This window comes from Homarus americanus, unplaced genomic scaffold (genome assembly GCF_018991925.1).
Source record: "Homarus americanus isolate GMGI-L3 unplaced genomic scaffold, GMGI_Hamer_2.0 scaffold28, whole genome shotgun sequence".
NCBI lineage: Eukaryota > Metazoa > Arthropoda > Malacostraca > Decapoda > Nephropidae > Homarus > Homarus americanus.
Genome location: NW_024742238.1, coordinates 8283747 through 8308514, shown reverse-complemented (window position 1 = coordinate 8308514; position 24768 = coordinate 8283747). Strand labels below are relative to the sequence as shown.

Here is a 24768-nt window from a genome sequence, read left to right as displayed (position 1 = left end):
CCCTCCTGGGAGAAGGGCCCATTAGGAAGAGTAAAAGTGACCTACCCCCTACATTACTTTAATAATCTGTGCTTATTAATACTGGAACCCTCTATATACAATATAGTATAGTAAATCTTCAGATCAGAAGACCCACCAATTCCGCTGTGTGCGTGCTCGCAAACTTTTTCGGAGTGAGAGTTGTGAACTCTTGGAACAATCTACCAGAAAGTGTTGTGACGGCACCGAGTGCGAGCTCTTTCAAAAAAAGACTTGACCAACACTGGAGCGGGTTCAGGTACATTCAGGAGCTGGTGCATGCCTAGTACGTGCCAACAGTGCGTAACAGAGACGTGACCGATCACCCGGGCGGCTAACGAGCTGATCGTTTAAGAATATTTTGACTGCCTTATCGCAATGAATTTGTCCCGTTAGTTCAGTCCCTTAAATTATTAAATATTAATGTTGTTTTTAAGTATGGCACTACTATTACCAATATATTAATCAAGAATAGCCCAACCTTGAATGTAAATGGAAGTGCTTACTGCATTCCATGTAGCAACTGTAATGGAAATTATGTAGGACAGACTGGGAAATCATTGCAACTCCGAATTAAACAGCACCCTGTCTGGTCCCTGAGATATGCTAGGGACTGTCAGTTGGTTGAAAATGTTCAAAGGAGGGCCACCAGACTGGTGCCTGCACTTCGGCACCTCAGCTACCCTGAGAGATTGGAGTTCCTGAACTTGCCTAGCTTATATTACAGACGGGCAAGGGGTGACCTAGTTGAGGTGTATAAGCATCTCAGGGGGCACTACTCAGTCGAGTGTCCTTACTTGGAGCTGTCGGACGTTTGCCCCACAAGGGGTCACAGCTCAAGATTGAAGAAGCTGCAAGTCCAGAAAGCTGTGAGGGCAAACTTTTTCGGAGTGAGGGTTGTAAACTCTCGGAACAATCAACCAGAGAGTGTTGTGACGGCACCGAGTGCGAGCTCTTTCAAGACAAGACTTGACCAACACTGGAGTGGGTTCAGGTACATTCAGGAGCCGGTGCATGCCCAGTATTTGCCAACAGTGCGTGACAGAGACGTGACCGATCGCTCGGGCGGCTAGCGAGCCGATCTTTTGGTGAAGAGGATAAATGAAAAGGAAAAGTAATGAGAGACGTGACCGATCGCCCAAGCGGCTGACGAGTCTATCAGTGGCGAAGAGGATAAAAGTAAAAGTAAAAGTAAAAAAGCGCAAGTACAATATCAGAACAGCATCTGAAAGCTTTACGCGGTTCTCGTTAACGCATTTCCACATTTACGTGGTACCCCGCCAAACGCCAGAACCGGAATTCCCACTTTACGCGGTGCATCTACTCATATACGCGGGAAGCGGCGCGGGTAGGGTGCGCACAGGGTCGCCCAGTCATCAAAACATTACCGAGTTCTTCACCCGCCACCCACCACAGCCGGCCCAAGTCAGTGATAGTGAGGATATGGACTTATATGGACTTTGAGGGGTTTGACAAAGAGGCCCTGCAAGCCTCTGTGGTGGATAGTGATACAATTGATACAAGTGATACAGGTGAGGGCCAATAATCTACCCTCTTTTTCGGAACCAACCCCCATCCCCGTGTGCCCAGCCATCTTTTCTACTAATGTAAGTGTTAAAAAACCTAATATTATTGATATTTCTCTTAATTATTAATTGTGTGTGCATACCATCATAAAATTAAGATGTTATTTTTACTACAACGTAGGTATTGTGTCTGAAAAAGTGGAGTTTGGGGGTCGGCCCAGTCTCTATTTCAATTAATCCCATATGTTCTGTTGTTCCATTTATGCGTTTCCCGTTTTACGCGGGCCTCCGTGGGTTTAATTGACCGCGTAAATCGGGGTATAGATGTGACCGACGGCCCCCGCAGCTATCAAGTAAAAGTAAAAAAGCAATAATAATAATAACCTTAAATACAAAAAACGAAAAAAAATAAATCAAGACATAGAAATGATATGCAGTATTTATGTTGTGTTGTCAATAGTAAGAGAAATAATTGAGACCTGCAATTTTGTGTAAATGAGGTAGAAAGTAAGATCAGCAACCTGGGACTTGATCACAATTTTTGTGATTCCATACTGCAGCAGGGTCTGCCATTAGACAATACCTCCCTGTTTGGTAGAGACTTGGGGATAGAAACTGTAATAATTTGAGCTGCTTAATATCAGTACCCTTCATATTCAGTAAAATACTTATTTTTACCTCATTATTCGGCTTGTCATTTAAGCATATCATATTGAAAACGTTTCATTGAGGATCATTATGGTATAAAATTCATCTCTTTAACACAAATAAAGATTATAATGAATGCTGTGAGGTCGGGAGGAAGAGGCAGAAGGGTCCATTGGGGGGTAAATGTGATCGCGCTGCTCCCACTCCCCAAAGGGTCGCCTCACTGTTTGTCTACCGTACTGTCGCATTCATGATACAATATTGTTTATTTGTACTTGCCAACAGTGCGTAACAGAGACGTGATCGATCGCCCAAGCGGCTAACGAGCCGATCTTTTGGTGACGAGGATAAAAGAAAAGGAAAAGTAATCAGAGACATGACCGATCACCCAAGCTGCTAACAAGCCGATCAGTGGTGAAGAGGATAAAAGTAATTAGTAAAAATACATTGCTGTAATAATTTGTGCTTATTAATACCTGTACCCATCATATACAAAACAGTACAGTAGTACTATGTATATACCTCATAGGTAAAAATAATGTCATTCAAGACATCTACAAATCTTAAGACCCACTAATCCCACATCCAACAATGGGTGACCTGACATTGCTTCAGGTCAGGTTAGTATCATGACCCAATAATCTCCCACCCAACCTCCATCACAAGTGTTAAGACATGATTACAGTCATGTACAATTATTACAGTACAGCCCTGTTTGAACAATATTGTACTTGTACAGTGGTTTTTACATAAATAACTACAGCACCTACGAGCTGTAACACAGCTCTATTCATGCCCGTATCATATAGAGCTTGTTTTTCTCTTATAAAATGTCACTGACTTGACTTGCATTGCTGGAATTCTTACAAGATGGCGATTAATTTGAGTATAAACATCCCAAAGTTTGCACTAGATATAAATTTTTTTAGTACTATAGTTAAATTAGTACATTTGAGTACAATTTGTACATTAAAGTACAGTCATGTTTTGCCCCCCAAATTATGGCTTTTTAATGGAGAAAAACAAGAGGTTTGTACTCATCATATTGTCTACTACTACTACTACTTTTACACTACATATGTGAAAAAGGTCACAAATGTTCACCTGTAATTAAGCAAGTAACTCAAGGTTTATCACTGTAAAGATCTAAAAACATTGTTCACTCTATTTATTATTGTAGCCTATTGTACACTCGCAACAAAAAGTATCGGTGCATACTGTAGTGTGAACAATTTGAGACCAGTGACGATAGGTATTGGGAAAGGCGAGTTGTTCCAGCCGTATGTTGGCAGCCCTGGTCAAGTGAAACAAACCGTTATAAATAAGGTCGGGGAGTACTAAATAGACAGTATGAAATATGTGGAGCTCCCTGTTAACAAAATTATTTGTGATACTCGTGAATATTGCCACATTAATTTATGCTACCAAATAAACCACTCAACCTGGTCGTCCTGAGGGGTGGTGCAGCGTGGATGGCTGCTCCGAGACCTGTCGTCTGTAGCACCAGTTTCGAGGTATCGCAGAATCCATTGTGCAGCGGTGTTCCTGTGGACACCAACCCGCTGGATAATCTGACACCGAACCCTTCGTTATGAAGGGCAATAATAGCTCCTCGTGTTCCCTCTGAGGTTTCCATGTCAACCGGCACGTGTAGATCTCTGCTGCTTCATATTGCCTCTGTTTTATACCCACGTTCACCGAGACCAAACCCTCGCTCATCATTCAGTTGACACAAAGCAACAATCCAAAAAGAGGAAACTGATTCTCAGCCATATGGCATCACCTAGTGGAGGGGGTTATGAGGATACACTTACCAACCTTGGTGCGAGTGTACATAAAGGTTAAGAGGGCCCCACTGCCCAATGAATTTCTCAGCTCTCAAACCTCGTTTGTGATTGTTTCACAACCACGACAACCGTGTGGGTTCATGTGGTTGTTTCGGTTGTGATAATTTATGCGATTGTTCTGCGGTTGTAGTTGCGAAGCTTCATGACATCACTTCTTTACACTGATACTGATCGTTGGGAAATTACTGGAGACTGGCGGGACAGCTAGTGGTAATTTGACAATATTTGTGATATATCTACTGCATCTGCTGGTAACCGGTGGTGGAAGTTGGTAAGCAGTGAAAGGGGTTTTAAATAATATATTATAATATTAAAAGGAGTGTTAAACGAAGGTATTGTCTTACCAGCAGCAAGAGTGTTTCTTAATACAGGGTATTCTCTTCTCATAGGCTCTGACAAATAATTTTTTATTAATTTTTTTTTAATAATTTATGTTAGAAAGTTTGCAGAGATTTCTTTGAATATTCAGTGACCATAAAGTATATTTCTTTTCAAAGGTTTGCCTGAGGACAGCACTGGCCTGAATTACGGTGTCTATAATAAAAAAGCCACTTTAAATTGCAAGATTCTTCTTCAAGAATCAAATCACTTTCACAAACCCATTGGTATTGTTCAGCTTACCAGGTAAATATTGCTGTACTGTACTGTATTCATCTGTGGTACACTACTGAGTTTGCTATCATATTTAATCCATCATTAGACACAACACTGAACTGCACATGGTTAGATTTTGCCTGAACATTTTATCTTAAATTTTTTTGTATAAAGTTAAAGTCCCTTAAAATTTTAGAATACTTATATTAACTAACCCTTCAAATGTAGAGTAATTGTGATCACTAATCTGAACTACAATACAGATTTTCTGTCCTGGTACTTCACAGTTTTGTAGATTGTAAGATATACAGTATACTGTACTTTACTGTAATTATCTATTTCATTGTATTACCTTGATTCCAAAAGATGCAAAATATTGTAATATTCCAAGGCATGGCATTAAAATACAAGTAAATTTGAATGATAACTTTTGTTTGCATCAGTAGAAGCCAAAATGGAAGGTATGTACACTCAAGCGCCATAGTTTCAATGCACCCTTTACCCCTACGCCCGGCTCAAGGGAAGTCGTAGTCAGGGCTGCAAACTGAACGGTCCCTCTTGTATAGTGATGTTAAGTATAGTGATGGTAAATAAAGTTTTGTGAAGTCACTAAAAAAACCTGTATCGTGCATATGTTCTCTACAATATTACATCATAAACTGCTATTCGTACAATACAGCGAAGCTTTGAGCTACCACATTGCACCACTAAGCAATGGGTGGGGGGGTTAGAGGGGGGAGGGACATTTGGTATGAAGCATCGACACTATGGCTCGTGAGTGTACCTGTGTTACTGCCTAAGATTTGTATGTAATTGTTTGTTTGTATTTATTGGCATTACTACCTTTAGTATTTAAACTTGGTAAATGATGTACAGTAAATCATAAACAAACATTTAAAATATCCCACATCGCAGATTTAATACTTTTATGCAGACTCTTCAAGCTTCTTAGTTATCTAGTGTCCATATTGTACCAAGACCCCCTTATCCCGACATTTATTTTCTCTTGGTTTCAGTGGAGAAATAGTGGTGGCAGACACTTTCAATGACCGTGTGGTTTTGCTCAGTAAAGATGGGCAATTTGTTAAAACTTTTGAACCCACTATCATCCTCCATCGCCCATCTGCAGTCGTTGAGCTTGAGGATGGTCGTGTGGCCGTCAAAGACAAAGACTGCATAACGTTATATCATGCAAATGGAAATATTTCCGCACAAATTGGGACTGGGGACATGAGGAAACCTTATGGTTAGTGAATAAATTGCTATTATTTTGTAAAAAAAAAAGTCCATTAAACATGCAATAGCACTGTTGCTTTCGGTATAAAGGTTCCATACTTTCATTTTGAAAAAAATATCCCTCAAATTTAATGAAAATCAATGTATCATTGCATTGCCTTGAATGAAAAAGTTGTTTGTAAGTGGATCTTTTGAATTTCTCTTGACTAACATAGTGATAGTTGGAGCTGGTTGTAAAATACATTATCTTCTTTTGGGTGTTAAAAGATTAAGAAATTACTTTTGCCCAGCTGAAACTATTGTGCCATTAATGGGTTACAAGTGAATTTAATTTTTGTATATATATATATATATATATATATATATATATATATATATATATATATATATATATATATATATATATATATATATATATATATATATATATATATATATATACAGTGACCCCTCGTTTAACGAACACCTCGGTTAACGTAATTTCGATTAACGAACTGCCTTCCATAAGGATCTTCAATTCGGTTAACGAAAAAAAATTCGCTTAACGAACTTCTTATGAACCGACCTCAACATGTTTTCGCTTGCACTGACCGGGCAACCAGCTTTAGTATCAGTCCGCCAATACATTAATCGGTTCTAGGGCTTAAATTCCTTACTATTTTTGTAAATATCAAGAAGTTTATACTATTCAATAATTTTAAAAGTTTAATATTCAATTTTTTAGTCATTTTAACAATTATTGAACAAAATTGAAGGTAAAGTGACTAGTTTAATGGGCGGCATCCAGCCTCTTAACACAGCAAACAGGCGTCAGTCTCTCTCTGTTTTCACTGGAGGTAACATCTTGCTTGAGACTCTCTTCAACTAAACGCTTTTTTTCTGTGTTTCCAAGCAAATTATTGGTCATTTTGAAATATATTTTATATATTGACAATATATAATGTAGTGCAGCGTTGATTTAAAGAAAATAATCTTGAATTAAACCAGAGAGCTAAAATTTTATGGGTGAAATGGCACCATGGGGTGACTTCTCTTCCACCCCAATGCCTTCTCTTCTTCCTTCTCCTCCACCCCCATTCTAAATCATCATCATCATCATCCAGGAGCCTTCTACATACACACCTCAAAGTAAGTGAACTTTTCTACCATTTTTGTTGAATTTAGGAAATTTTCGGTGAGCTGGAACCAATTACCCAAAAACCCATTGAAACAATGGTCAAGTTAACGGAACGCTTTCGTTAACGACGTTTCGGTTAACGAACGACCTTCTGGAACGGATTGAGTTCGTTAACCGAGGGGCCACTGTGTATGTGTATGTGTATATATATATATATATATATATATATATATATATATATATATATATATATATATATATATATATATATATATATATATATATATATATATATATATATATATATACAGTACTGTATATATATATATTCACAGTAGTTATAAAAATAAGGTAAAGATTAATTCAAGGACAAGATAAAGGATTCCACACAATCAACTACACCTAGACCCCGACTTACGACGGTGTTAGGGACCCAAATCCAGGTCGTAAGTCCGACATAGATAAAAAAAAATCTACAATGAAATACAGTACAGTAAAAGTAATGAATAATGATGAATGGATACAGTACAGTGAAAGTAATAAATAATAAGGAATGGATACAGTGTGACTGAGCACTTAACCTTTAATGTACTCAGCTGAATGCACATGGGGCCCCCATAATTTTCTAATTATACATGGAGACTACATTAACTGGAAACGTTTCGGTATAGAAAATGCGTGTGTCATTTGAATTTTTTTTTTTTATCTATGTCGTAAGTCCCGACGGTCGTAAGTCGAAGCAGTCGTAAGTCGGGGTCTAGCTTTTATATATATATATATATATATATATATATATATATATATATATATATATATATATATATATATATATATATATATATATATATATATATATATATATATATATATATATATATATATATACACACACACAGTTGTACCCCACTTAACGCGGTCAATTGAACCCAGAGGGTCCCGCGTTAAGTGAAATCCGCGTTAAGTGAACACCAGAACATATGGGATTAATTCCAATAGAAACCGGCCCGACCCCCAAACTCCACTTTTTGAAGGCACATACCTATGTTGTAGTAAAAATAACATCTTAATTTTATGATGGTACATGCACACAATTAATACTTAAGAAAAATAGAGAAATACAGTCGCCAAGTTAATGTCCATTCAAATAATGGACTCAACTCCCTCCCACTCTCACACTGCACTGCCGGCTCTTCCCTCTCAGAGAAATTTTTGGGGGAAAACCACTAAATTTTAATAAATAATACCTCAAACTAAAGTTAGGATAATACAATTGACATTGCTGGATTCCTTGTAAGACCAGGAATATTTTGAATATAAATGTCATATATTTTGCACAAAAGATAACATAGTTACCTAGAGAAAATTTTTTATCTAAAATTTGTATGTTTAATGCAAAATATATGATGTTTATATTCAAAATGATCACCAAATTATAAGAATTCCAGCAATATAAATTATATTCTGACCGGGTAATTTGTATGAATTTTATGAGCTAAAACAAATATCTTCAGTTAATAAAAAAAAAATAATCTTCACGACACTATCTGTCAATCAAAGTACCCCACCTTGCCTCCCCCCTCCTCCAACCGCGCGGTCAGTCCCAACCCTCACCCCCCACCAATCCTCCCTTCAAGAGATGTGGGGTGAAAAAAATATATTTTAACATTTTGTATTAAATAATACCTCAGATTAAAGTTAGGATAATATAATTGACATTGCTGGATTCCTTGTAAGACCAGGAATATTTTGAATATAAATGTCATATATTTTGCACAAAAGATAACATATTTACTCAGAAAATTTTTTATCTAAAATTTGTATGTCTAATGCAAAATATATGATGTTTATATTCAAAATGATCATCAAATTATAAGAATTCCAGCAATGTAAATTATATTCAGACCGGGTAATTTGTATGAATTTTATGAGCTAAAACAAATATCTTCAGGTAATAAAAAAAAAAATAATTCTTCACAGGGTAACAGATGGTCGGTCGGTCCCTCCCTCCTCCCCACCCCCCACCAACCGTCCCAAGGAGATGTGTGGGATAACCACTAAATTTTAATAAATAATACCTCAAACTAAAGTTAGGATAATATAATTGACATTGCTGGATTCCTTGTAAGACCAGGAATATTTTGAATATAAATGTCATATATTTTGCACAAAAGATAACATAGTTACTCTGAGAAAATTTTTTATCTAAAATTTGTATGTCTAATACAAAATATATGATGTTTATATTCAAAATGATCACCAAATTATAAAATTCCAGCAATGTAAATTATATTCTGGCGGGTAATTTATGAATTTTATAAGAGCTAAACAGACAGTCGAGCAGGGTGGCGGGTGGGGCAAATCTAAAAATAGCGTCTCGGGCGGACACTCCACAGTATGTAATGGAAAAATCCATTAAGTGAAAGGTCAACTCTGGCCGAGGCACCGTGTATGATAAAAGATTAAATTGAAACCCAGCGTTAAGTAATACTGTGTTATTATTAATATATATATATATATATATATATATATATATATATATATATATATATATATATATATATATATATATATATATATATATATATATATATATATATATATATATATATATATATATATATATATATATATATATATATATATATATATATATATATATATATATATATATATATATATATATATATATATATATATACAGTTGGTCCTCATATTACGCGGTTAATGTAACCCGGAGGGTCCCGCGTAAAGTGAGGAACCCGTAAAGTGAACAACATAACATATGGGATTAATTGAAATGGAGTCCAGGCCGATCCCCAAACTCCACTTTTTGACGACACACAACTATGTTGTAGTAAAAATTTTATCTTAACTTTATGATGGTATGAAAAAACAAGTAATATAGAAGAGGTTAGGTTAGGAAAGATAAAGGTTAACATAGGAAAAATAAAGAATAGGTTAAAAAACTAAAAATTTTGTGGAACACTTACGGAAGTAGAAGAGATGGGTCGGCATACGGGGATGGAGGCTGGTTCCGAGGCAGAGGGCAGATTACTGGCCCTCAGGTGAATCACCATTACTAGGTGAATCATCATCACTGTCACTTATAGTTGTCAGGGCTTCCCTGACAAATCCCTCAAAGTCAACTTCACTGCCACTATCACTGGCTTGGGCTGGCTGTGGTGGGTCGCGGGTGAAGAAATCTGTTATGCTTTGCTGACGGCTGGCGTTGATGTTGTCGTGATACACCGTGATGTACGGCTCCATAGCCTGCACCAGCCGGTTATGGAAGACTTCATAGCGGTCATCGTCATTGTCGCGGGAAAGGACGGACTTAATTTTCTCTGCAAACTCCATGGCACACTTAATATCACTATGACTTAAACTGTGTTCTTCGGAGACTGACGCACCTTCTTCCTCCTCTTCACTGACGTGTTCTTCTTCCAACATCTCGTCGGCAGTCACTTCAGGATTTCTGATCACCTCCAGGATGTCGTCGTTGGTGGTCTCGGAGAAGCCTGGAACTGTAACAGTCTGCGCAGCTTCTCTGGCAAGGTCCACTGCTACTGCAACATTCTGAACCTCACCAGTCACAGATTGACTCCTCCTCTCACCTGGTATTCCATGCAACACATGTCTCCATGCGTGACGAATTGTAGCAATAGACAGCTGATCCCATGACTCCACCAAGATGTCCACAGCTTTCTTGATGTTAAATATTCTCCAGAATTGTTTGAAGAGTATTTTTTGCTGTTCTAACCGTTGTTCCTCATCTTCGTCGCTCTTGCTATCGGTGGTGGTGTCACTCAGGTCACGCAACTCTTCCCTGGTGTTGGTGTAGTCGTTCAGGAGCTGGAATTTTTTTGTTGAGAATGCAGCTTTCACATTGCAAATCAACTCCTGGTCCATGGGCTGTAATATAGACATAGTGTTGGGAGGAAGGAAGACCACTTTTATGTTGGGGTGACGATCTAACAGTAGGGGCGAGTGTCCTGGTGCGTTGTCCAGCAGCAACAAAATATTAAATGGGACATTCTGTTGCTCACAGAATTTTTTTACATCGGGAACAACACAGTCATCAAACCAGGAGAGGGACAGTGTAGAGAACATCCATGCCTTACGTGCTGTCAGCCAGTGGACATTTAGCTTGGTCATGTCCATGGTTTTGTAGGCGTGCGGCTTGCGGGCTGTGTGGATCACCGATAACTTGAGCTTACAGGTACCGGAGGCATTGGTGGCAAACAGGACGGTGATGCGTTCCTTCTGCATTTTCCGGCCCCGAATCCTGCTGGCATTCTTCACAATGTAGGACTTGGAAGGTAGTTTTCTCCAGAAAAGACCAGATTCGTCCATGTTAAACACCTGGTCGTCGGTGTACTGTCCTTCCTCCATAATCTCACGTAAAAACGGAGGAAATTCCCGAGCCGCAGCACGATCAGCACTCGCTTCTTCACCACCAATGTTTATATTGGTGATCTTGTTCCGGATCTTAAACCTCTGTAACCACCCAGAGGAAGCAGTAAAGGGTTTGGGCTCTGAAGTTCCCATCTTTCGTGCCACTGCCATGTACAGTTCACGTGCGTAGTCCTTCACAGAGCGCGTGTCGACCGCCATGTTGCGTCGCGCCTGACGCACCAAGTACCTCACAAGTAATTTTTCTGTCTTGAGAAGCACCCGGTTGTGAAAATACTTGATCATAGAAGCACCTGTAGACTTTGTGATCTTCATGTGCTCCTTTATCTTGGCTGAATCCTTCTTTATAGTCCGGATCGTAGATTCGTTGACGCCATGCTGGCGCGCGAGATCAACTTGCCGTGTTCCTTTCTCCAAATCTTGAATAATTTGGTACTTCACCTCGTAGCTTAAGGAACGTCGTGTCCTCTTTGGCTTAGTGCCGCTGGGTCCAGGTAAGGAAAGGTTTTTCTCTGGGGGTGGTGGTCCGGCGGAAGCCATTTTACGGAACAATGGATGCGCGATAACACGGAGTGGCCTTGAGGGATGAAACTGTCGCGGCTAGGTCAAGCGTCGTCTCTCCTCCCTCCCTCCCTGCCCCGGGTGGACACGTCATAATACTTTAAGCCAATTACAGCTAGCAGCAGAGGAGGGTAGGGATGCATGGCCAATCACAGGTCTGATACGTCATATGACGTCAGTGATAACGCAACAAAGACACACTGCGCAACCTTACCGCGCCGCTTGCCCAAGCGGAGGGAGGAGGAGGGAGAGGCAGGCAGGCGCGTGGCGCGTGGGTCAAATCTAAAAATAGCGTCGCGCCGGACACTCTCCGCGGAATGGCGTTCGCGACCGCGAAATGTGAAAATGTTAGGTTCTGGCAAGGCACCGCGGTAACGGTGAAACGCGGATTGCGGGACCGCTTAATGTGAGGACCACTGAATTAATTTTTTTTTTTAATGGGGATTAGCCCACCCGGGTACAGGTCACTGACCCACATCAGGGCCTGGGGGGTGAAAATTTAATAATAATAATAATAATAATAATAAAAATAAATATTGTATTATAATAATTAATACAAAATAATTATTGTATTATAATAATTAATAAAAAATAATTAAAAATTAAATAATAATATTAATTATAATAACAATAATAACCAAAAATAAATAAATAAATAAAAAACAAAAAATAAATAAAGAGTGAGAAACGATATACTGTATGTATGTTGTGTTGTCCAAGTAAGAGAAACAATTGACCCTACAATAGTGTGTAAATGAAGCAGAAAGTCAGGTCAGCAACCTGGGACTTGGTCACAATTTTTGTGATGCCATATGGCAGCAGGGTCTACCATTAGAAAATATGTTAAGCTTCCAATATCTACCCAGGCAGTAGAACTTCCCTGTTTGATAGTTGCCTACTACCTACTGCAGATGTGCTGCTGGTGTAAGACACTGGGTAATCCAAATGTAAAGCTGGCTATTTTGTGGACAGTGAAGACCATAACAAAACATGTTTTTTATAGCACCTAGAATAAACATATGACTGCCGTGGTGTGCTTGACCAGCAGAGTTTGTAAAGTACTAAACAACATAATAAGAGATGCCATTAGTACAGGAACATTAGTGTAGAGACCTGGTTAAAATGAATATATACCCAGTAGCTGAAAGTATCAGGAAAGTTTCCCTATATTATACCTTGAAACATACCAAAAGTCCCCTAAGGTCTTCCTGCTGCTCATCTTGACACCTGTAAGAAAAGAAGAATACATTGATTAACTTGTGTACACCTCTGGCTTCATCATATTCAAATAATATACAATATGTGCAATATCAATTAGCCATAAACATTAACTGCCCAACATATACCGGGTATGCCTGCACTCTGGTAAATAAATGAACTTGCAGCTGAAAATAGAGACAATATGAGGACATGTAGTTAGCGTAATATTCTCAGACTAATGTAAAAATCACAAAATGAGATTAGAAAAGACATTTTGTAACATTAAAGACAATCAAGAATGACTTTTGGCTGACTGATGGTACCAAAAGAACATAGAATCTTTGAAAATGTGCAACTGTAGTGTTTGCTAGGCAACAGTGTCATTTTCACTGTGAAGCAGAAAGGGGATGTCCAGGGACTTTTAGTATGTTTTAAAGAATAATATTGAGAACTTTCCTAAAATTTTCAGTTTTGTTAATTTTGTTTAGCTTTATACAGTCACAGCTAAAATTACTGGACTATATGCTGGAACATATGCTAGGTAACAACCTAAAGTTAATTTTTTATTGATATCCAAAATAAGCAGCCCCCCCCTACCCTCCCTTCCTCCCTCCCCCCCTCCCCCCTCATTCATTCTAGTTTGAGGTTGTGATTGGTTGGACCGAGACACCTTCAATCTCATGAGTTCCGAGTCAAAATGATCACCCACTTGTCCCTCAACAGTCAACAACGAAAACTGCTCACTTAATCATAGAGTATTACAGTTTAACCAGAAATATCCAGCTTAACCATTTGTGGACTAGGCTAACAGTAATGTCATAATAGGGTTTAAATAAATGGTTCAACTTGAAAGACTCGATGGATGTAAGTGAATTCTGACTGTTTCTTTGTTTCAGTGAATTTTTTATTTTTTACACAAGTTTGGTTTCAAAAATGTTGTAACAAATGTCTCCTAATTATGAACAGATATACAGTAATCATATTCATGAATCACCAATAGTTGCCATCCTGCTCAGTGACAGTTATAACATGACATGCGTAAGTTGATAGTGAGATTTCGTCTCTGTAGTTCTTGGTGCATCACTATATGAAAGGGAAAAATTGATATCTAATACTGTATTTATTATAGTACAATACATTTCATGGACGTAAAAATTATTAGTGAATGGTTTGTCATAATTGAAAAATCTTGAAAAGTTCTCTTGTAGCAGCATTTGGCAATTAAACTTTTCCAAGACGAATTAAAATACAAATATAATGGATACCAATCGATGTGTATATTTTCTTATATTTATAATAACCCTAACAGCTAAATAAGATAAATCAAGTAAAATTCATAAAAACATATGGTTTTTTTATGTACTTTTAGTAAGCTACAGTGTGTCAACCCGATTTATATAATTATAATTTCAATATATTGGAAGTATCTGTCATCTTGTTGATTATGTCTTAGTCCTGAAGATCCCTAATGTAAGCACCACTGGGTGACTTTTTCACACAAATCTATCACGTCAGCTTCAGCCCTGATTTTTATATTATTGATCATCGTATTCTTCCCATGAAAAAAGTCCATTTATATTCATTCGTTTGATAACTACATAATCTGGTGTGAAGATACATTAATAATTTTTGCAAAACTTCATTTTGAAAAATGACATAATGACTAAAATTTGCTTCCACGGGGCATATTGTTGCATCATCCAATCACAAAACAACACTTCATACCGGTAGGCAGTGCTTATTTTGGATATCAATATAAAATTAACTATAATACAGGAATGCCAACGTAGTTTTATGCTTGGACGCTCCTGCTTGATGCAATTACTTATGGTGCTATTTGTTTGGAGTCAGATCCTTAAGCATGGTGGCAATATTGACAACGTATATCTGGACTTTGCCAAGGCTTTCAACAGTGTACCCCCACAAAAGGCTGAGAAATAAACTGGAAGGGTATAGGATTCAGTGAGTATTCTAGCATGGATCGGAGATCTTCCTGACTGCAAACAGTGTGTGAGGATTAATAGCATGAAATCATGTTGCATACCAGTGAGGTACCACAGGGCAATTTACTTTTACCTTTATCCTCTTCACCACTGATCGGCTCATTAGCAGCTTGGGTGGCTCCTGAATATATCGGAACCTGCTCCAGTGTTGGTCAAGTCTGGCTTGAAAGAACTCACACTCAGTGCCGTCATAACACTTTCTGTCAGATTGCTCCAAGAATTCACAATTCTCACTCCAAATAAGTTTGCCCTCACTGTTTTCTGGACTTGTGGCTTCTTCACCCCTGAGCCGTGATCCCTTGTGGGGCAGGCGTCCGCCAGCTCCAAGTATGTACATTCGACCGAGTATGCCCTCTGAGATGCTTATACACTTTGATTAGGTCGCCCCTTGCCCGTCTATAGTATAAGCTAGGTAATTGCAAGCGTTCTAATCTCTCTGGGTAGCTGAGGTTCCATAGAGCAGGCACCAGTCTGGTGGCCCTTTGTTGGACATTTTCAATTGGTTAGTAGTCTATAGCATACCTCGGGTACCAGACGGGGTAACAGTACTCCAGACAGGGAGGCGTTTCTCTCTTGAAGATTTTGATGAGCGATGGACCATCCTGATATCTAAACAACCTTATAAGACCCACTAGTTTTGTTGGTTGATTCACCTTCTTCTCACAATGGCCCGAGAACTTGAGTTCCTTGCCGACATAGAGACACAGATCCTTTTCACATTCGGTCTCAATTAATGCATTTTCTTTGTCTTGTTGGTGAGACCTAGTTGCATCTTCTTGCACTTCGTGACAATGAATCTCAGCAGCCATTTCTTCGACCATTCTTGAAGCTCACAGAGATCATTCTGTAGCTCTTCACAGTCTTTTTGGTTCCTAATTTCCCAAAATAACTTGGCATCGTCCGCTGACTTTGTATGGAGGAATGGATATGCATTGTTTGGTGAATTTTTGGGCCTCTGGTACCTTTTTGTATTGAATTACTTGTTTTTAATATCATAAATGAAATATTTTGTGAACATTCTTAGTCCTTAATTCACGAAATAACCTATTTGTAGTGTATTGCATAATTTGCTCTGACCTATGCATATTCTCATAATACTGAACTTGACCCATCCTCTCCCAGATTTCCAAGTGTTTCCCATTTTACCACCTCCCCTCTCCCCCCGTCTTAAGATTGATTTATGCATGTATCTCGATCATACTTTGGATTAAAATTGGTGCTGGTAATTTTTTCCTATGTTTTACAGGACTTGCTTTAGATGAGGCTGGAAATCTGTTGACACTGGAGGAGGGATCTTGTGGGACAATTAACATTCTGACTGTGTGTCCCATTAAAAAAGCTGTAACAGCTAGAGTGAAAGTCGAATTGCAGATCTCTTATCCTGACATTCCTTTTAGCAAACCTCGTTTTTTGGCATGGCACAGCTGCAATACACTCTTGGTTGTGGACCTAGGTATGTAAATACAAGCATAATATGATTTTTTTGTTACTCAATCTTTTTCGTTCATCTGTCTCAGGCAGGGGTGGAGAAACTTATAAAGTTGGGGTCCACATAAAAATTTTAATGATTCTTCAAGGGCCACCAATTATTTTCAGTGTTAATAATGTAATCTTTGCAGATGTAATGGATCTGTTACCCAGGAACATCATCCAAATGTAGTTCAGTACCCATGAGACTTAGACTATGTATGGGAGTTATAATAGTGTACAGTATACTGTATCATGTAACTTTCATTCAAATCTATAAATAAATTTATACTACCCCCACCCCGACTCTCCTTTTAAAAGAGAGAGAGAGAAAAAAGAATTTACTGAATTCAGATGTAGTTGTGGGTCACCCTGAGACCTATGGCCTGGAAGCTACAGTTTCCCCATCCCTGGTCTAAGAAAAAGTAAGTTGTATAATTATTTATTTACATTTGCAGATAACAGTAAACTCTTGCTGCCTACACTCCTACTTCAGCTTTAATGTACACTGTATCCATTCCATAATTTATCTTGCAGATTATTAATTCTACAGTTTATGAGATAACTGATTGTTAGTTGAAATTATTAGTACAGTAGTACCCTGATTTACGCGGTCAATTGAACCCACAGGGTACCGCGTTAAGTGAAATCTGTGTAAATGGAACAACAGAACATATGGGATTAATTCCAATAGAGACTGGCCCGACCCCCAAACTCCACTTTTTTCGACACAATACCTATGTTGTAGTAAAAATAACATCTAAATTTTATGATGGTATGCTCACACAATTAATATTTAAGAGAAATACAGTCGCCAGGTTAATGTCCATTCAAATAATGGACTCAAATCCCCCCCCCCTCTTCCCAGCTCACTGGCCCCTACCTCTCTGAGAAATGATTGGGTGAAACACTAGATTTTAACGTTTAGTAATAAATAATACCTCAGACTAAAGTTAGGATAATATAATTGACATTTCTGGATTCCTTGCAGGTCAGGGAATATTTTGAATGTAAACTTCATATATTTTGCACAAAAGATAAAATACTTGCTTTGTGTAAACCAAATTATTACATTAGATCTAAAATTTGTATGTCTAATGCAAAATCCATGATGTTTATATTCAAAATGATCATCATATTGTAAGAATTCCAGCAATGTAAATTATATTCTGGTCCAGTAATTTGTATGAATTTTATGAGCTAAAACAAATATTTCAGTTAATAAAAAAAAATATTCTTCACGACACTATCTGTCAATCAAAGTACCCCAACTTGCCTCCCGCCCTCTTCCAACCGCGCCAGATGGTCTGTCGTCCCAACCCTCCCCCCACCTTCCCTCCCTACCAGAGAAATGTTGGGTGAAAAAACTAATTTTAACTTTTAGTAACAAATAATACCTCAGACTAAAGTTAGGATAATATAATTGACATTGCTGGATTCCTTGTAAGACCAGGAACATTTTGAATATAAATGTCATATATTTTGCACAAAAGATAACATATTTACTCAGAGTAAACATTACATCTAAAATTTGTGTGTCTAATGCAAAATCTATGATGTTTATATTCAAAATGATCATCAAATTGTAAGAATTCCAGCAATGCAAATTATATTCTGGTCGGGTAATTTGTATGAATTTTATGAGCTAAATAAAAAAAAAATTATACTTCACGCGTATATGGGTAGACGAACCGCGTAAAGTGAAAGTTCGGTTCTGGCGAGGCACCACGTATATGAGAAATCGCGTAAAGTGAAACCGCGTAAAGCGGGGTACAACTGTATACAAGGGGTCTCATTTTACGTTGATCTCATGGGTGCAGTTATCACTTACGCGATTGGTTGAAAATTTACCAGAATTATAGTTACGCACATGGAAAGCCATGGGTAGTGCAGGTAGCAGTATAGCATTAATGTAGTGATCTTTTGCTTATTTAGCACCAAATTTTAAAATTTTAGCCATTTTAGTTATTGAACATTATTTTTATAATGTATCAGTACTGTAACGAATAAATCAAAACAAATTGTTGAACGTGGCAACAGCCAGTCCCCCTGCCCTCCTCCAGCATGTTTACATGTGGTATCATCTCTTGTACCTATTAGCTCTTGTTGGGCCTAGAACACTGCACAGTATCCCTGTTAAAGGCTACAGTTTATATTTTAATAAATATTGTTTGTAGTATATTTAAAAAAAAAATCATTATTTTTTAATAAACTGTACTACAGTACACCATACCTTTGTTAATTTGACAAAAATGGGGGTTATTGGTCACTCGAATTACTGAAAAATCTGGTACATGAGAAATAGTGAGTGCTGGCAACATTGTTTGGGAGAGTAGGAACAATCAATGATACCACTATGCTGTAAACAAGGGACCGCAATAGCTCATCTGGGATTGATTGTTGGAATTTGGGGGGAAAAGTTTTTATTCTTCAATAATGTTTTATTAACCCGGCACCAAATGAACCTAAATAATGTTGGAATAATGGTGAAAGTGCATACTGTTGTTAGAAAGGGGTCTCAGGCTGCTAAGCAGGTGGCGGCGAGTTGTCCCCCCCCCCACCAATCACCAACATACCCAAACATAGTTTTGTATCTTAATTTAATTCATGTTTTATTCCTATAATTCATTCATCTTAATCTATTTCATAATACAGTAGAAGTTCAAAAATCCGGACTTCTTGGGGATTGGGTAGGTCCGGATTTTCGGATTTTCCGGATTCTCAGGCAGTACTTTTAAAATTAAAATTTAAGGAGGAATAAAGAAGAGATGAACAGGTACATTTTGATAAGGAGGAATAAAGAAGAGATGAACAGGTACATTTTGATAGTTTATTCATTAGCAAATAAAGCATGCTTCATTTATCAAAACGAGCAGTTTTAAAGAAATATAAAGTCAACACTAGACAAAATGTAAACAAACTGTCTAATACCATGACGAGTCTTGAAATTCCTAAGCCATCCATCACTAAATGCGCACTCTGATTCGATGTTCATTTGCTCCTTAAAAGACTTTGCTTGGGCAATAAGTATCGGCCCAGAAATTGCCATACCTTCTGATCGTTTTAACAAAAACCATTCGTACAACACTTTATCAAGGTTTTCTAATTTGGGCCAATGTCAACTTTTTCTTTCAGCAATTTTAATGTAAGGCTCAGAAGAAGCTGTGAATTCTAGAATTTTATTCTTTGCCTTTTTTATATCATAAATTGTAGACTTTCCAATGTCGTATGTTTCCACTAGAACAGCATTGCTCACACCACGTTCTAGTTTCTTAATTATTTCAAGTTTGTCACTCAATTTCAATGTGTTCTTCTTTCTCTTCACACATTGAAGTTTATCTACTTTAGGGGCCATTATTATGGGCTTGTACTCTGTACATGGAAAGAGTAGGACTCAAAATTACATACGTTGTCACAGTTTGATTGCTTGTTTTAAAGTGGCGATCGCTTGGTCGTTTGTTGTCCCTGTGCAGCTGTGGCATTCACTCATGCACACCTACACACAAAAGATTTATAGTGCCTCAAATTTTACATTTCAGTTCAAGCTAATTACAAACTAACAAAATTAGCTACCTGTAATTTACAATTACTTATATTATTAGAATTATGTAAATTAATTTTTTAAAGCAACTCCATTCATTCACGTAACCCACAAAAGACCGCTAAATTTAAAAAGTTTGAGTTTTCGAAAAGTCCGGATTCTCGGGTGGTCCGGATTCCTGGCATGCGGATTTTTGGACTTTTACTGTATATTCCTATAATAAAAATTGACTTTTCAGAACCGCACGGTTATTTCAAAGTCGTTCAGGATTCAAATTGTTTATTTATTTTTTGAAAGAAAAAAGTGAAATAGGCCGAATTAAGAAGGGTACAGAGTACTGTACATTACTTATGTCTTTATTCAAGACATTTTCTGGTCATGAGACCCATTAATTCCCCACCCCAACAATGGGTGACCTGACAATGCATCAGGTGAGTAATATGAGACCACTAATCCCTCAACCACCTTCACAGCATATTAAATAAGTTTATAAACAAAGGGTGACCTGATTTTACTTGAGAGAATGAGGAGAAATTTACTTTTTTCCCACATATAATGTTTCTTTCTAATCTCTATTTACTATTTAGTCTTTAATTGCCATCTATATCATGAAGGATATAGATAGGAGGTGGAAGGGGGGTGGTAGAGGCAGGGTGTGGTGGAGGGAGGGAACGTTGATATGGTGTCCCCCCCCCCCCCAGGACACACTTGTCCTTGTACTTATTTGTATTTTCTTAACTACCATCTTGAAGCCTCAGATTCGATATGCTTACATGTGTCTTTAAATTTGATTTTGCTTAAAGGTAGAAAGCCTATGGATTTGACTTGACCTCACTTGCAATCCACTTCTGGAACCCTGTTTCACCTCTTCTGCACTCTGACTTTTCTTGGTTCCTGGACCTAGCATAAATCGTTCATCTGTAACGATCTCCTTGTATTCCTGGAGCCAGTGGGTTTGATCTTTGGTGTACTATATACAGTATTTATTAATCAGATAGTTCACTTTACTGGCTATGACGTTCAGAGTAATATCTGCTTTCTTATTTTCAGGGAGTCAGACGAGTGAATACCCCTTATCTCCTCCTTCATCCCGTCGTAATTGCCCTTGTAATTTTTTAACCCTGGCCTGCAATTAATATATTTTTTATGTTGAACTGAATCAAGCTTTTTATCTTCTTACAGGTATAGATAGAATATTCCAAGTAGACTACAAGATGGGTTACTGTATAAAATCTTTTGGAACTCCAGGAAAGGCGAGTGGGCAGTTTAATGACCCTGCTGGAATTACAAGTGATAATTTAGGCTACATTTATATAGCCGACAGTAGGAATCATAGGATCCAGGTTGGTATCATTTTCCATCTTAATTTATATAACTAATGCTCATTTAATTAAAGATAATCTAAATTTGTATTAGTACAGGTACTGTGTACAGTTGGGATAAAAGTTCATTTCCTCCCAAATGAAGCCTCATAGACCCTAAACGAGATAAAGCAACATGCCCACACCAGACTACAGTGAGGGTAAGTATTTACGAAACAAGTAAGCTTGGAGGCTCATTCCTGGGACTCCATTTCACCACAGGGAGTGAGGTTTTGTCCTTGACTGTACTTACTCTTCCTGGTTGTATTTTCAGGGGTGAAATTTTCATCTTTAGCTTCCTTTTTTCCATGTTTTATATAAAAGATATTCCTTAGTGTGGACTGTCTTGTGTTACTTCACTATCATAGTCGACTTATAGACCATAACACTGTGATGTCCCTCTAGCTTTACTGATACAGTAGAACTTCGATATTACACGAGGTAGGTTCCAAGAGAGGTCGCTTTAAACCGAATTCGCACAAGAATAAACAAAACATTGTTTTTTTGTAGTACTGTATTTTGTTAAATCAAACTCATAAATCAACGCAGCAAAAATTAAGGGATGCAAAATGGTCTGTTTACTGGCTGGGAAAATGGGGGGAGGGGGGAGGTGATATGTTTGACAGTTGATGCCAAGGTCTAGTGCTTCTTTATTTATCTGTCCTTAAGAGTGACTAAGTTTTTGCTCTTATAAAATGTCACCTAGCTGACATGGGAGAATATAATTAACATTGCTGGAATTCTTATAAGATAGTCCCCAGTGAATGGAAAGTGGCTTATGTGAGTCCTATCTTCAAGAAGGGCGATCGTCACTCCACGAACAACTATAGACCAGTGAGCCTGACCAGCATAATATGTAAAGTACTTGAGAGTAGTATCAGAGATGCTGCAATGGAACATCTACTACGAAACAACCTTGTAAAGGATTGCCAACACGGTTTCATGCTGGGGCGCTCCTGCTTAACATTATTGGATATTTGGACCCATATTCTGCAACGGGGTGGTAATATCGACAATATTTACCTAGATTTTGCCAAGGCTTTCGACAGTGTACCCCACGAAAGGCTGAAAATCAAACTGGAAGAGTACGGAATTCGGAGAAATGTCCTAGCGTGAATAGAAGACTTTCTACATGACCGCAAGCAGTGTGTGGTGATTAATGGCATGAAATCATTAAATGTACCTGTCACAAGCAGGATACCACAGGGCAGTGTATTGGGCCCACTGTTGTTTGTTTGTTTCATAAATTACATTCTTGACGTTGTACACTCCTCCATACAAATGTTTGCCGATAACGCCATGTTATTTCGGGAAATCAAGAACCAAGCGGACTGTGAAGTGCTGCAGAAGGACCTCTGTGAGCTCCAAGAATGGTTGAAGACATGGCTGCTGAGATTCAATGTCACGAAGTGTAAGAGGATGCACCTGGGGCGTACCAACGGTAAGGAGGCGTATCATATGTCCCAATGGGATGAAGAAACTGCACTATTTGAAAGAATGTGAGAAGGACCTAGGTGTGTGTGTTGACAATGAGCTAAGTTCTCGGGCCATTGCGAGAAGAAGGTAAGTCAGGCAAATAAATTATTGGGTCTTATAAGAAGGTCGTTCAGATATGTAGATGGTCCGTCCCTCGTAAGAATCTTCAAGAGTGAAGTGCTTCCCCATCTGGAGTACTGTCACCCCGTCTGGTCCCCGAGATATGCTAGGGACTGTCAGTTGGTTGAAAATATTCAAAGGAGGGCCACCAGACGGGTGCCTGCACTTCGGCACCTCAGTTACCCTGAGAGATTGGAGTGCCTGAAGTTGCCTAGCTTATGCTACAGACAGGCAAGGGGTGACCTAATTGAGGTGTATAAGCATCTCAAGGGGCACAACTCAGTCGAGTGTCCTTACTTGGAGCTGGCGGACGCTCGCCCCACAAGGGGTCACAGCTCAAGATTGAAGAAGCTGCAAGTCCAGAAAACTGTGAGGGCAAACTTTTTCGGAGTGAGAGTTGTGAACTCTTGGAACAATCTACCAGAAAGTGTTGTGATGGCACCGAGTGTGAGCTCTTTCAAGACAAGACTTGACCAACACTGGAGCGGGTTCAGGTACATTCAGGAGTCGGTGCCTGCCTAGTACTTGCCAACAGTGCGTAACAGAGACGTGACCGATTGCCCAAGCGGCTAACGAGCCGATCTTTTGGTGAAGAGGATAAAAGAAAAGGAAAAGTAAGCAGAGACATGACCGATCGCCCAAGCGGCTAACGAGCCGATTAGTGGTGAAGAGGATAAAAGCAAAAGCATAACAATGGCATAAGTGATCAGTCGTGCCAGAGGTGAATGACATATTTTGGCATGGCAGAAACTTACCAGTTGTAGGACACTTTTATTACTTATTATGGTTATTTTTAAATTATATTATGTGCTTTTAACACTTTCATAAATCATATTCAGGTGCACACAGATTTAGTATGAAATAGTGGATGATGCAAACACGTTTATCTGAAACAATTGATGTACTGTATAATGGAAATTTTGTATACCCTATATTTGTTAACAACGTATATGTGAAATGACATTTTCTGGTACAAGGTACAGCGAAGACAACCTGTACATGGAAAACTTCAGGGACCGTTCTCTCATAACCTGGTTTTGGCGGATTCGTCAGTTGTATGCCAAGCGCCTCATTTAGTAAGTTCTTTCCATTTTTATTTATGATGTCTGAGATTACACTGATATTTTAAATGTTTTGGGTTTCAGGTATATGATCCCTTTCTGGACTTTGCTTGCATTCTGGAGAAGGATGCACCATTGTTCCGTCCATCTGGGATACATGTTACTCCTAATGATGACCTCCTAGTTATAAATTACTGGGAGAACTCTATTGCCAAGTTTAACCTGATCACCAAGAAGCCCATGGGGTATTAGTGACTGAAGTGAATAATATACCATTCAAACCACTTGGCCATGGAGATCATTGTATTATTTACATAAATTTTCTCATCTTTGCATAGGAAGGAGTATAAGGTGTCCAAAAGTTAACTAATTTTCGTATGGGTTACTGCCTTTGTTTTCAATATTTTGTGTCCATAATGTTAACAATAATTGAGGTATTGAAATGCTCTCTGGGATTGTTTGATTACCATAAACCTTATTACCAGAATATAATATGTGAATGATTGGACACTGTTTTTCATATAGTACTTTTTTATTTTAAGACAAGGTTACAAACTGTCAAGTTGTACTGATCAAATA

The 24768-nt window shown here is 38.3% G+C and overlaps 1 protein-coding gene across 1 annotated transcript; it reads left to right on the top strand.

Annotated features, from left to right (window-relative positions):
- Positions 1-4054: 4054 nt before the first annotated feature.
- Positions 4055-24441, top strand: LOC121876577 (tripartite motif-containing protein 2-like). The gene is made up of 6 exons (XM_042381780.1): positions 4055-4079; positions 4537-4663; positions 5650-5879; positions 16410-16616; positions 21354-21514; positions 24274-24441. The coding sequence occupies exons 1-6, from the start codon at positions 4055-4057 to the stop codon at positions 24439-24441; spliced, it is 918 nt and encodes a 305-aa protein (XP_042237714.1).
- Positions 24442-24768: the final 327 nt, after the last annotated feature.